The sequence below is a fragment of the Carcharhinus amblyrhynchos genome, chromosome 5 (genome assembly GCF_965287045.1).
Source record: "Carcharhinus amblyrhynchos chromosome 5, sCarAmb.v2.hapA, whole genome shotgun sequence".
NCBI classification, from domain to species: Eukaryota; Metazoa; Chordata; class Chondrichthyes; order Carcharhiniformes; family Carcharhinidae; genus Carcharhinus; species Carcharhinus amblyrhynchos.
The window spans coordinates 22,777,237-22,791,617 of NC_137328.1; the positions used below are offsets into that span (position 1 = coordinate 22,777,237).

A 14,381-nucleotide genomic window follows, 5' to 3' on the forward strand; every position below is an offset into this window, starting at 1 on the left:
AACATTGGCAGAAGCTACGGTTTAAAGTTTATTTGTTAGAGTCACAAGTTGGCTTACATTAACACTGCAATTAAAGTTACACACTGTGGCGCCTGTTTGGGTACACTGAGGGAGAATTTAGCATGGCCAATACACCTAACCAGCATGTCTTTTGGACTGTGGGAGGAAACCACAGCACCCAATGGAAACCCACGCAGACACAGGGAGAATGTGCAATCTCCACGTAGACAGTGACCCAAGCTGGGAATCAAGCCCAGGTCCCTGCTAACCACTGTGCCACCTTGCCATCCTCAACTTGGTGACTGCAGGCAGTAACAAGCAACAGAGGGAATTCAAGAGCTTCTGGAAATTCTGGAAAGAATGCCTGAGAAGACTCCTCAGCAAGGAGACATTCATCCAGGAACTATTATCCTCAGATAGACTGATTATACCAATGTCAACATTTAAATGGATGTTGATATTGTAATTCACAGTTTATGTTCATGCTCTTGTATATAGTTGAAATGTGTTTGAATGTGTGTGTATATATACGTTTGGTTCAATCATTATGTAAGTGTGTTTAAAAATGTATACATGTTATATGGGGGGTTTTGAATTAAGAGGGAAGAGTGTTATGTATGTTGTGGAAGCCCCTTCAAGAGAACAAGTTAGATTCCCAGAGCACAAGCTCCACCCAAGATTTGCCAAGCCTGTCTTGTGCTGACTCTGTTAAAGATATGACATGATAATAAACAATTCCAATTGTTCTACTACCACTTAAATTGTGGTCTCTTATTAATTCATAAGTAGAGCTCATACAAATAGAAAGAGACAGTCTTAGTGATAGCATTGCTATGTGCTCAGAAGCTCATGCCAGTGCCAAATCTGACACGAAGGATGTAAACAGTCTGGTTTAGTCAGAGACCATTGCCAGAAGTGACACAGAGTCACAAACCATGGAGCAGAGTTTGCCACTGACATTAATCCTCCTAATATTTAACTGGGGCCACAGCCCACCAAGAAGCAAAGTTGGCAGAGAGATAACTGTTCCATGCTAACCCACCTCACAGTCATAAAAGAACAGGTGGGGAGGGGGAGGGGGAGGATTAAATAGGCAGCTCATGGAACCCCTGTCCCCAGTGGGGAGGAAGTCCCCACCCTTGGGAGCTGCCAACCAACCGGATTTGCCAGCAGCTCCATCAGTCACAGTAGAGCCAAGAGTGCATTTGTGGATGCTTTCCGGACAGCAATGGGAAAGAGCAGGTAGCCCAAGGATTCCTGGAAACAGATAAGTCTGGCGTGTTGGGAAGGGATTGTTTGGACAGGGTAGAGAGGGCAGTGGAGTGGTGGTGGGTTGGAGTTGGTGGGCTTAAGGCAGCAGGCAAATTGGAAGGATGGAGGGCATTTTTACTTTGGCCTACCATGTGCAAAGGGCAGCACCCCCCCAACTTCTTTTCCACACTTTAAAATTGGGCTGTCCACTTTCGCATGATTTCCCACACCAAGTTTTATGGTGTGGGCAGTGAATTATGGGTGTCAGTTGGCTTGGTTAGGAGCCTAATTGACCATTAATTATTCATTTAAATCTGGTGGGTAGGCTTCTGATTTTGGCATATATGGGGACAAGTTGAAAGGTTGTGGGGTGGGCACCCACTTGTTTTTACATACCTCCAAAAATATGCCCAAGGGCAAGTAAAGAGCAGTTTCTGGATGTATACATACAAAACTCTTAAAAGGTGACAGAACAAGTTGACGAGGCTGTTAAAAAGATATACAGGATTTTTGGATTTAGAACGTAGAACATTACAGCGCAGTTCAGGCCCTTTGGCCCTCGATGTTGCGCCGACCAGTGAACCAATCTAATGACACTCGAACCTAATCTATTCCAGTGTCATCCATATGCCTATCCACTGATCGTTTGAACGCCCTTAAAGTTGGCGAGTCCACAACTGCTGCAGGCAGGGCATTCCACACCCTTACTATCCTCTGAGTAAAGAACCTACCTCTGACGTCCGTCCTATAATTACCACCCCTTAATTTAAAGCAATGTCCCCTTGTGTTAGCCATCACCATCCGAGGAAAAAGGCTCTCACTATCCACCCGATCTAACCCTCTGATCATCTTGTACGCCTCAATCAGGTCACCTCGTAATCTTCTTCTCTCTAATGAAAACAACCTCAAGTCCCTCAGCCTTTCTTCATAAGACCTTCCCACCATACCGGGCAACATCCTTGTAAACCTCCTCTGCACCCTTTCCAATGCCTCCACATCTTTCTTGTAATGCGGCGACCAGAACTGTACGCAATACTCCAAGTGCGGCCGCACCAGTGTTTTGTACAGTTGCAACATGACCTCATGGTTCCAAAATTCAATCCCTCTACCAATAAAAGCTAACACACCGTACGCCTTCTTAACAACCTTATCAACCTGGGTGCCAACTTTCAGGGACCTATGCACATTACACCGAGATCTCTGCTCGTCAACACTACTAAGAGTCCTTCCATTAGCCCTATATTCTGTATTCCTGTTACTCTTACCAAAGTGAATCACCTCACAAATCTGTATTTGGAAATAGACAAAATACAAAAAAGCCAATGCAATATGGTTAGGTTTCAGCTGTACTATCGTACTCCAGTCTGACCACCACACTTTAGGCAGGATGACAGTCAAGGGGATGTGGAGAAGATTTACAAGAATGGTCCCAGGATTGAACGACTCCAGTTATGTGTATAGACCATTCCCCTTGGAGCAGAAGAGATTTAGGAAAAATTTAATATAGGTATTCAAAATCATGAAGAATTTGATTGAGTAAACAAGAAAAATTGTTTCCGCTGGCATAAGGGTGAGTAATCATATAAAGCACATTTAAGGTAATTGGCAAAAGATCCATAGATGTGAGAATGTGTTTAATTGCAGGAGGTTATCAATATCAGATATGGACTGCTTGAAAAGTTGGGAAAACCAGACTCTCAAGGAACTTGCAAAAACAAATTGAACTAATACTTGGAAGAAAGTGAGGAGCCATTGGGGAAAGATCAAGGGATTGGACTGAGAACTGATTCTATGATACATGATTCCTCTGGCACATAAATGCTTAATCATCTTGAAAAGTCTATGTTTTCCATCTCAACAGCATAATATTTTTGTCCTAAAGGATTCATATTGTTTGACACAAAGCAGTACCTGAGGATCTGAGAGGTTTGGAGGATCATGGCTATCGGAGAGGATAAACTCAAAGGTATCTTCAAACACTTCACCTCCCAAGTGACGATAATAGATCATAGCATTGAAGAGATCTCTCTGTAAGAACCTAGTGATGGGATAACCTGTCAACAGCAAACAAATGAAGCATATTAATAGGCAATGACTGAAATACTATAAATTTTGAATGCCACAGTTCACCAAGTGGCCCAATTGATAAATATATCATCCAGGATGAGTAATATGAAAAGACTACAAAGGTCCAAACCAGGTTTAGTTTGGTACATATGGGCCAGGGCCTGAGAGGGGTGGGGCATACTGAGGGGTGATTGTTGGAGGAAGAGTGCAGAGGAACCTGCTGCCACTCTGCAATCAGGACTGGTGGGGGAGGGAGGGAAGAGGCGATCAAAGTTGGCCACAGGGGGGGTATCGGGCTGATCATCATGGTTGGGGGATCAGGGCTGACCCAGGAAGGTACATGGAGAAGCAGCGGAGGGGGTTTTGGAGGCCAGCGATCGGTGGGGTTGCAGGGCAGGCCAGCAATAGGGGAAGGCCAGCTATCGGAGGCCGGCAATGAGCTGGCCAGTGTGCAAGCGCCGATCTCTGCACTGACAGATCGTCACATGCACAGTGACCCTCTCAGCATTATGCTGCTGGCTTCTTGGATGCGAATAGGCCCCGCCCTCTACTTACCAGAGGGAATCATGCTGAGGCATTCTGTAATACTCAGAGTGTTGGAGATTCATTCTGGTAAGTACACCCAAAATACCATTGGGAATTACTCCCATTTTCCTACTCTTTGGGCACTTAGTTTTGTTTTGGGAGAAACCCTGCCATGGTCTGTGACACTCACAGCAAAAGGCTGGGTTAACGGTGTACTGCATTTGGCTTCAGCTGGGGTTCCCTCTTATAAAAGTTATCCATATGTTTCCCATTAGAAACCATGCATGTGTCAATGCTAGTTGAGGCTTAATCAAGACAGTCTCAGAACCAAGGAGCTGACAACGATTGTCAAGGATCACTAAGGAGGAACGGCCATTTATAAAATCTTTCTCTCCAATAAGAACATCAGTGAACCATTTATTGTCAATGCCTGGAGGTATGCTACTACTTCTCTCCTGGTGGTCCTTATGGTATGCAGTTGCCTCACATTGCCTCCACTTCATTCATTTCCCATGACAAGGGGACAAGGGGACAACTCCTCCTCCAGCATTCTTTAATTACCTAAGTGCCCCCAAATATTCATCAACCCCTATCTTCAGAATTCAGAAGATTCATAATCCTTTGAGTGGAGGCATTTCAACTTATGTCAATCCTAAATAGCTGACCACTTATTCTAAGATGTGGCCTTATCAATACCCTGTCTAATTTTAGTTGGACTTCTTTACTGTTATACTCCAATCCCTTTGTAACAAAAACTAATATACCACCCGCTTATCTAATATTTTGCTGCACTTGCACATAACTTTCTGTAATTCATGTACAAGATCACCCACATCTGTCTGAATGTAAGCATTTCCCAGTCTCTCAACAATCAAAAATATTCTGTTCTCCTTTCATTTTTCCAACTAAAATGGATACCTTCACACTTCACATTACATTCAATTTGCTATGTTCTTGCCAACTCACTCAAAATGTCCATATCTCAGCTTCTTTGTGCCTTCCTGATTACTTCCTTTCCCACCTATCAGTTGCAAACTTGGATATGTTACATTCAGTCCCTTCATCCAAGTCATTGATATAAATTGTAAAGAGCTGAGATCTAGATTCCTTGTGGTACATCACTAGTTACAGCACACCAACTCCAAAGTACCCCTTTTAATGTATTATGATCCTCAACCGACATGCACTCAAGTCAACAAACCAATGAGCAGATGAATAAATTCAATCTTGTAGGGCCACCTGAAAATATTGGCAAAGAAATGAGAGTTTGGAACTCGCACTGATGAACTAATCAGAGTTTGAGTCATTTGTGGATTTCATAATGATGAAGACTGCAAACAGCTGCTGCAGGAGAAAGATCTAATGTTACAAGCAGCCATTAGTATCTGCATGTTAAATGAACATTCAGGAAAAAGCAGAAACTTAGAAGGGAAATAGAAGTATGGTTAGTATGAGATGGAATAAGTACGATAGCAAGAAATGATCGGAAGATGTAGAGTCCATGTGAACAGAGGTAACAAATAACAAGTGGAAGACAACACCGATGGGAGTAGTATATAGACCCCTGAACAGTAACTCTACTGTCGAGTAGAGAATAAATCAGGAGTTAATAAGAGCATGTAAAAAATAAGTACTTTAATCATGGGTGACTTTAACATTTATGTAGATTTAGAAAGTAAAATTGGCCGAAGTAGCTATAAGGAAGAATTCATAGAGTGTATTCAGGACGTTTCCTAGAATAATATGTTGCGGATCCAACCAGGAATTGCTATTTTGGAACTGGTATTGTACAATGAGGCAATGAGATTTAATGGACAATCTCAGAGTAAAAGATTCCCTACATTACAGAATTAAGCATTCAGTTTGAGAATGAGAAATAAAGAATAATAAGGGTAATTATGAAGATATAAAAGCATAGTTGCCTGGAGAGGACTTGGAAAGAGTTTAACAGTACGGTATTTGATCAGAAATGATGGGCGTTTATGAAAATAGTTCATGGCCTCATGACAAAGACATATTCCACTGAGGAAGGAGGATTCTAGGAAGTGGATAAATCAACCATGGTTAACCAAGGAAATTAAGGAGTGTGTGAAACTTAAACAGAAAACATATAATGTGGCAAAGATTGGTAGTAAGCCAGAGGATTGGTAAAGTTCTAAAAACCAACAGAAGATGACCAAAAAAAAGCTAAACTATGAGGGTAAACTAGTGAGTAATATAAAAATGGACAGCAAGAGCTTGTTTAAATATATAAAAAGGAAGAGAGAGATCAATGTGAACATAGGTCACTTCAAGAATTAAGACCAGGGAAATAATAATGGGGAATCAGGAAATGGCAGAGGAGTTAAATATATACTTTGTGTCAGTCTTCACTGTGGAAGACTCTAACAACATTCCAAAAACACAAAATAATCAAGGGGCGGAAGGGGAAGAAGGTAGTAAATTTAATAACTATTATTAGAGAAAAAGTACTGGGAAAACAAAAGGAGCTAAAGGCAATAATTCCCTGGAGATGATGGGATACATCTCAGGATATTAAAGGAAATGGCTACAGAAACAGTGGATGGACTGGTGGTGATGTTACAAGAATCCTTCAAAGTCCCAGAGGAATGGAAAACTGGCAATGTAACACCCTGAGTGAAAAAGAGAGGAGGGGATTAAAAAAAGGCCAGTTAACTTAATTTCTGACTTAACTGGGAACGATTATAAAGGATGTATGAACAATTTTAAGAGCATATAAGCATGCATAGAGGATTGACTAACTGATAGAAGACAGAGCTAGGAGGATAAGAGAGTCATTTTCAGGATGGTACCCTGTAATTAGTAGAGTGCCACAAGGATCAGTGCTGGGGCCACAATTATTTACAATGTGTATTAATGACTTGGATAAGGAAGCTGAATATAGTATTGCCAAGTTTGTGGATGACACAAAATTAGGTGGGATGGCAAATGGTGAGGATGACACACAGTGTTACTAACTGAAAAATAAAATTTGAAGATGTATTCTCGGGTAGAATGTCACAAAAAGCAAAATGTTCCATTCCTCATCATCAAAATCAAAGGAAAAAAACAAACCTGTTAATTCAGGAGCTGGTCTTTTCATAATTTCTCCAGCCTGTGGGGTTTTGACAATTTTGAAAAGAATGTAATCATCGCTTGAATCCATGTCTGAGGCCTGAAGCATAAACTTCTCAATCAATATTTCTTGGTCCTCACACAGTTCAAAGATAACATTGTTGATAAGGAACGGAGGGCTGTCATCTTTAGGCAGGATGTTGATGGGGAATTTGTGCCGGGTACTATGATAACCATCAAAAATCCGAAATACAATGAAGTCATTTGTGGAGTCACTGTCGTCATGGTGGTAACGAACGACACCAGACTTGATGTCGTTGACTGTAAACATAAAACCTTTTCCTCCTGTAAGTCAAATAAAGGAATAAATTAGTGAACAGATTGTTGAGTTACCATTTGACCTAGTCTTGGGGAATGAAGAAGGGCAAGGCTGAAGTGACAGTTGGCAACCATATCGGGGGAAGGTTATAGTGATCACAATTCAGTTAGATTTAGCATTGCAATGGAAAAGGACAGAGATAAATCAGGAATAAAAGTTTTGAACTGGGAGAAGGCAAATTTTGCAGGAATGAGAGGGACTTGGCTGAGGTGGACTGGACAGCACTGCTAGGGATAAATCAGTGGAAAACCAGTGGAAAGCACGAGAAAGTTAAATTCTAAATAAACAAAGTAGACATATCCCCTCCAAAAATAAATGTGGTACTGCCAAATCTAGACCCGGCCCCTGCCACCGCCCCGGTTGTCTAGAAGAATACAGGAGAAGATCAAACAGAAAAAAGGAAGTGTACAATTGGCATAAAGAACTAAGCATTGCAGTTAGTCGAGATGAATATAGGAAGTGCGGGGATGAAGTGAAAAAGGAAATAAGGAAATCAAAAAGAGGGCATAAAGAACAATTAGCAAGTAAAATTAAAGAAAACCCAAAAGATGTTTTTATCAATGTATTAATGGTAAAAGGTTAGTTAAGGAAAAAGTAGGACCTGTCAGAGATGAATAAGGGACTCTGTGTAGTTGTGGAGGCTGTGAGAAGGGTTTTTAATGAATATTTTGTCTCTGTGTTCACAAAGGAAAGGGATAATGCAGATTTAGCAGGCCAGGAGGAACATTGTGAGATATTAAATGGGATAATCATAAAGAAAGAGGAAATACTCGAAGGGTTGGAATCTTTGGAAGTTGATAATTTGCCAGGGCCAGGTGGACTGTTTCTGAGGCTGCTGAAGGAGGTCAGGAAGGAGATAGCTGATGCTCTAAGGATGATTTTCCGATCTTCACTAGATACAGGGGAGGTACCAAAGGACTGAATAAATGTACATAGTTTCATTGTTTAAAAAGGGATCGAAGGAAAGGCTAAACAATTAGTAGGCCAGTTAGTTTTACGTTGGTGATGGGAAAATTCATATAATCAATCCTGAGAGATAGGATTAACTGTCACATAGAAAGGAACGGACATTTCAGGGATGGTCAGCATGGGCTTGTAAAAGGAATGCCTTGCTTCTCAAACTTGATTGAATTCTTTGAGGAAGTGTCAAAAAGAGTTGATGAAGGTAGTGCAGTGGATGTTAGTACATGGATTATAGCAAGGTGTTTGACAAGGTCCCACAGGGCAGACTGGTCATAAAAGTAAAAGCCCATGGGTAATGTGGCAAGTTCAATCAAAAGTTGGCTTAGTAACAGGAAACAATGGGTAATGGTTGATGGATGCTGTTGCAAATGGTGTTCCACCCTTTGCAGCATTCTTCCAACGCAATAATTTTTTTTTTTTTACACAGGTTAGCAGCTCCCTGAGTCAAGTCCGCAATGGTTATTATCCTGAAGGAGCACATCAGAAGTGTCAGTCCACACCCTCCCTTTTCTCGGAGCTCACTCTCTTCCTGCTTTAACAGGCAGCCCAGAACATTTCCCAGCATGTGTTTCACAATGGCGGGCTGTTAACTGCTCCAGGGCTGATCATGGTCAGAAGTGTGTTTCGCATCTGCCTTCAAGCTTGCTGAGTGCGCGCGCCCAATGGTAAAAAATTTCGACCAACGTGTCAATGATACCCACACCTTGGCAATGAATTTAAAAAAGTAGATTTCAAACAAATATAATTTAACAGTTGAAAACTACAAATAGGTCAGAATTTTACCAGCCCACCCATCATGGGAATCGAAGCAGGCAAGGCGCAGAGCATGGGAAGGTCCACCAAACTTGAGCAGGATTTTACGGTTTTGGTACAAATGAGACCATAAAATCCCGCCCACTAAGTCCTTTTAAATAATCGGTTCAGCATCTCGCATTCTGATTTCTTCTCACCTATCAGATAATCTACCCAGATCCAGTTCACCAGCAATAGGTGAATGCAGCATATTGTGTGGAGCTCGGTAATAAAAACCAGGAAGATTCCAGATTTCACCTCAAGTCTGTGATAAGAGTGTTTGACAGTGCCTGGACTTCTTAAAGGGAACAAAATTAATCATATTTCCTACAATTGGATACTATCAGAACCATCTATGAGATTCATCATGGTTAAATCGTCAAGTGACTTAAAAGCTGAGGTTTGTACATGGAGAATATTTTGGCTCACCCTGGAGGGTGCCCACTACTGCAATATAAGGCACCACCCTCAAGAGAGGAAGGGAAACATTGGAATTTTTCTCTGCTTCCCAGAAATCTGCTATCTTCACAGAAATTTCAATTCTGGAGGATTTAGCATTTTCATATATTAGATAGCATTTTGTTATTAATAACTGTTCCCATTGCACGTAATCTCAAATTCATTACTCTGAGGAGGGGATTCATTAAAAAAAGAATGTATAGCAATAAAATATGACTGATCATTTTTCTAGACTTTTGTCATTTACCCAAATGACACTTGATAGAGAAACCCTGACCCACGTTGGCATTTATGGTCAATAACTCAGGTTTACTTCAAGTTATTTTCTCATCTCTTGCCAATACTTGCAATAAACTCTTTGGCAAATTGTACTCTAAAATAGGAATTGCCAAGCCACATCTCACGATTTAAACAGTTCATATCAATTCCATCGATCAGAAGTATCATGGTGCTAGATGTGAGATCCTGACAGGGTTCATCCTGTTTGTTAAATTGACATTAACCTCTTACTGTAAGTCGCCCATGTTGTAAGCCATCCACAGTCACCAAACGAACTGCAGAGAGATCATCATTATCCACTACCTGAAACTGTTCCCAGGTGATAGGTCGAGATTGGCCTTCCAATAGATCAAGACCTGCCGAATAAAAATCAACAAATGCAAAGAAAAGACAAACTGAATTTCAGCTTCTCATTATCCTTATACACTTACACAGTGAATGGCTAAATGTTTTTTTGTGATGACTTGAGACTGGAAGACTCAGTGGTTTTTCAGTTCACCATGAAAATTGTACTGAACATAAGAGCAAGGAGCTTGAATAGGCCAGAGAGGCCATCTAGCTTGCTCCTCCATTCAATAAGACCAAAGTTGATCTGATTTTAACCTCCCCTCAACATTCCCGCCACACCAACCCCCTCAACACTTTCAGCCCTGCTCTTCAAGGATCTATGTGCCTTAAAAATATTCAAAAACTCTGCTTCCTTTCAAGGAAGGGAGTTTCAAGAGCTTAACCTTGAGAGAAAAAAAGTTCTCTTTGAACCATGCAGGTTCAGGGAGTAGCAATTCCCAGCTCAGTTGAAGAAAAGGAAACCCTTGGGGTCTAAGAGTCACTTTGAACTGGTTCTTGAGTAAAGTATAACCTGAAGAGAGATTTTCCATTCTTTTAAATGATAAATTGGGGATCTTTTCTGTAGCTGCACACTGAAATGTTTTTAGTTATAGCTGTGATTAGTTTATAGGTTACAGTAAAAAGTTCTAAAATGTAAGATCTTATCATGTGATCCTTTCAGCCATCCACTTGTGATGAAACTGTGTCATTGATATATTTTATGTTTTTGTAGCGTGTTTAAAGTGCAGTGATTTTATTTTCTCAAAGCAGTCAGTGTGTCTGATGGGAATTCAGAAGATGCTGGAAAAAAAGGATAATTATTCATTTTAGCCCTATAGTGTTTACTTAGAATGAAGTTAATTGGACCCCTAGGGCTCTCTTGTTTAACGTAATGGAAGGTAAGTTAGGTATACAGAGTGATCTAATGTAGTTAATGGGAGGACCTAAGATTGTAGCTGAGACAACAGCTTTATGTATTCAGTTGCTGGAGGGGGCTCTTAAAAGCTAGAAGCCTACTAGCTACGCTCTCTCTCTCTCTTTCTGCAAGTCTCTTTTCGCAGCCTTTACTCAAGTCAGAACAAGTATATCATAGAATCCCTACAATGCAGTAGCAGGCCATTTGGCCCATCGAACCTGTGCTATATCCCTGTAATCCCCGCATCCCAAATTTACCCTGCAGGTCCCCTTAATATTAAGGGGCAATTTAGCATGGCCAATGAATTTAACTCACACATCTCTGGAGTGTCAGAGGAAACTGGAGCACCCAGAGGAAACTCACACAGACATGGAGAGAAAGTGTAAATTCTGCACAGGTGGTGACCCAGGGCCAGAATTGAACCTGGGTCCCTGGATCTGTGAGGCAGCAGTGCTAACCACTGTACCACCATGCTGCCCCGATCTGTGATTGCCAACTATATGTAATGTGTGTTTTAAGTCTATAAGAGAAATATTGCTTCAATGGAACTGAAATAGTGATGTCAGGAATTAGAATGGTTTCCTTTCATTTTAAGTATTAAATGTTAAAAACTGTAAAAACTATTAAGCTACTTCATTGTGTTTGAGCTATATGTAAACTGCAATATGAATGAAGCTTGTTTTAATAAAAGATCATTTTCATAATTTATCAGTACAATCACACCTGGATCCTCACATTTACACTAAAAATAAAAAAATTGAGGAGTTCAATCTGACTTCAAAATATACCTTGGGATTTGGATCCAGCACCCTAGCATACTAGAAGTTATTTTTTTAATGTAATTGAACTCCATGGGGATCATACTGTTTAGATTATTAAAATCAGCTTATTCTGGTTTGCAGCAATTTACAGGACTTCTTTGGCTGGTTAAAAACTGAGAAAAAAGGTAGGAAAACCTTTTTCACACAGCAGGTAGTTAAGGCCCAAAATGCTCTGTCTGGGTGTTAAATGGAGGCAGGTTCAGATGAAGCATTCAAAAAGTATTACACTGTCACATGAAAAGGAAGGATTTTCAAAGTTACGGGCAGAAGGTGGGAGAAAGGCTCATTTAGAGACCAGATATAGTCATGATGGGCCAAATGGCCTCCTTCTGCATGGTAACAATTCTGTGCAGATGCACACACATCACAACCATCATGTCAACGCAGACAGTGCTGAGATATTTGTGCTATTTTGTGGGAAATCGTCAACAGGGGAAATGTAGCAGATGTCAGTTGTTCATTCTTGGTTAGAAATGGAGTAAAGGTGTTAACGTAGTGACAGTTCAGAGAAAACTGAGATAATCAGTCAAAGGCTGATTCAAGTCACCAACCAAGATCATGCTCCATAAAGCAAAGTTGTAAGTGTGTATGTATAATCACCCACACGTTTTATTAATCCACAATCACAGAAGCAGGTAGGTGGTCAGAAGCAGTTCTAAAGAGATTCAATTTTAAATTTTAAAGATCTAACCAGGGATTAAGTGAGAGTTAGATGCTGACTCCCCTAAGGTTTATGGCCATCAACTGTGTATATAATTCCAGTTTGTTATTTATTCTGTATCACCTTTATTTTAAAGCTATTTTCTTGATTCCTTGAGCTTCAGTGGCATCTGCTAGTTGCTGATGAGAATCGTGATGATCGGAGAATAAAGTACCAGGTACCAAACCCATCGCAAATCTCCCAGTCTGCTTCACCCTTAGCGGGGGGGCAACCTGATAATATAATTTGGTGGCCCATTCACCGGCCCTGCTTTTCACCCACCTCTCCAGTAGAAAATACACTGGTAAGCTTTGGTGCTAGTAATGGCCAGTGTGGACGTAGTGTGTCCAACACAAGGGTTCAGGGGAGGACCGCCAACCATTCAGCAGAGGGACATCCTCCTCACCCCCACCTCACCAGTCAAGTACCTGGGCATGAAGCTGACCTGAACTGACCCCATCCCCAGACTTAGCTTGTCTCCGCCTCAGAGGCCCTCCTCAGACCCCCTCTCCCCTCAGGGCTCCCCCCCCCCCACACTCAGTCACCTCCCCCCCTCAGAGCCCCTCAGCCCTCTTCCTCTTCAGAGCCGCACTCAAACCCACTTTCTGGACAGGTGCTTTGGCACTACCAGGGGTGTATTTCTTCTTGGCACTGACACCTTGGCCTGACACCTTTGTCCAGTAGCCACTTGCCCCTTTCATGCTGTCAGGCTGCAGAGAGAAGGTCCCTCAAGGGTCCTGGGGGTTGGGTGGGCTTAGGTTGAGTCAAGGAGTTGACCTCACCATTCCCACCAGGATGGAGGTGTCATGGCTGGACTGCTCTTTCTGACCCTGAGGCCTTAATATCTCCCCTGGCATGGTGATTTCAGACAGTCCTACGATCAACATCTTTAAAATGTTTGCAGCTGCCAGGCAGAAAAATATTGTAACTTGGGCAGGTTCAACTGTGACATTCAAGAGGGCATTAAATGATAATTTCAATAGAAACAATGTACAGGCGTACAGGGAAAAGGCAGGGGTGTGACAAGAACTCATGAAGATGGCAGAGTGCACAATGGTTAGTACTGCTGTCTCAGTGTGCCAGGCACCCAGGTTCAATTCTGGCCTCGGGTGACTGTGTGGAGTTTCCATGTTCTCCCCATGTCTGATCCAGTTTTCTTTGCGTATTCCTCAATCCAAAAATGTGCAGTTTGGATTGATTTTGGATTGATTTGCCAAGTTTAATTTCTCCTTAGTGTCAGGGATTAGCAGAATAAACATATGGAGTTATTGGGATAGGGCCTGGGCGGGGTTGTTGTTGGCGCAGGCTTGATGGCTGAATGGCCTCCTTCTGCACTGTTGGGATTCCCTGATGTTGCTCGTTTGGAGAACTAGTGCTAACATAATAGGCCAAATGGCCTCTTTGTGGGCCATAACAATCCTGTGATTCTATAGTATCAGATGAAAGGGGATGCAAGCCCAAATAGTCAACAGAGAAGCGGAAGGCCAAAGGGCTGAATGCACTCTCTGGGTTAGAGCTAAATGCTAATAGTGCTCAGGCCACACAAACTATTAACACATGTTAAAAAGATAAGGCCTTGTGTGAAAGCAGTTCTAAACTGCTAATTGAATCTAAATTGGCAAAAGAGACCTCCTTTCCATGCACCCTTTGTGGACTAAATTCTTCAGTCAGGAATCACAATTTTACTCAGTTCACCAAATAGAAACTCACCCATATTCCAGGAAATTCTGGGAGCATTGGTATCAGCTGTCCTTATTGAGATATGCACCATGATTGGTGCACTGTTGCTGAAGTAGAGGTCGTGAACTTCAAATTCTACCTGTTACA

At 41.7% G+C, this 14,381-nt stretch overlaps 1 protein-coding gene across 1 annotated transcript in view; it reads right to left on the minus strand.

The window, feature by feature from the left end:
* The window catches only part of frem1a (Fras1 related extracellular matrix 1a), a 160,989-nt gene that overhangs the window by 107,394 nt on the left and 39,214 nt on the right, over nt 1-14,381 (minus strand). Inside the window, exons 7-10 of the mRNA XM_080188538.1 lie at nt 14,265-14,373; nt 10,015-10,146; nt 6,919-7,263; nt 3,163-3,305 (exon numbers count right to left, since the gene is read on the minus strand). Coding sequence (XP_080044664.1) covers nt 3,163-3,305; nt 6,919-7,263; nt 10,015-10,146; nt 14,265-14,373 — 729 coding nt within the window. The remainder of the gene's footprint in view (nt 1-3,162; nt 3,306-6,918; nt 7,264-10,014; nt 10,147-14,264; nt 14,374-14,381) is intronic.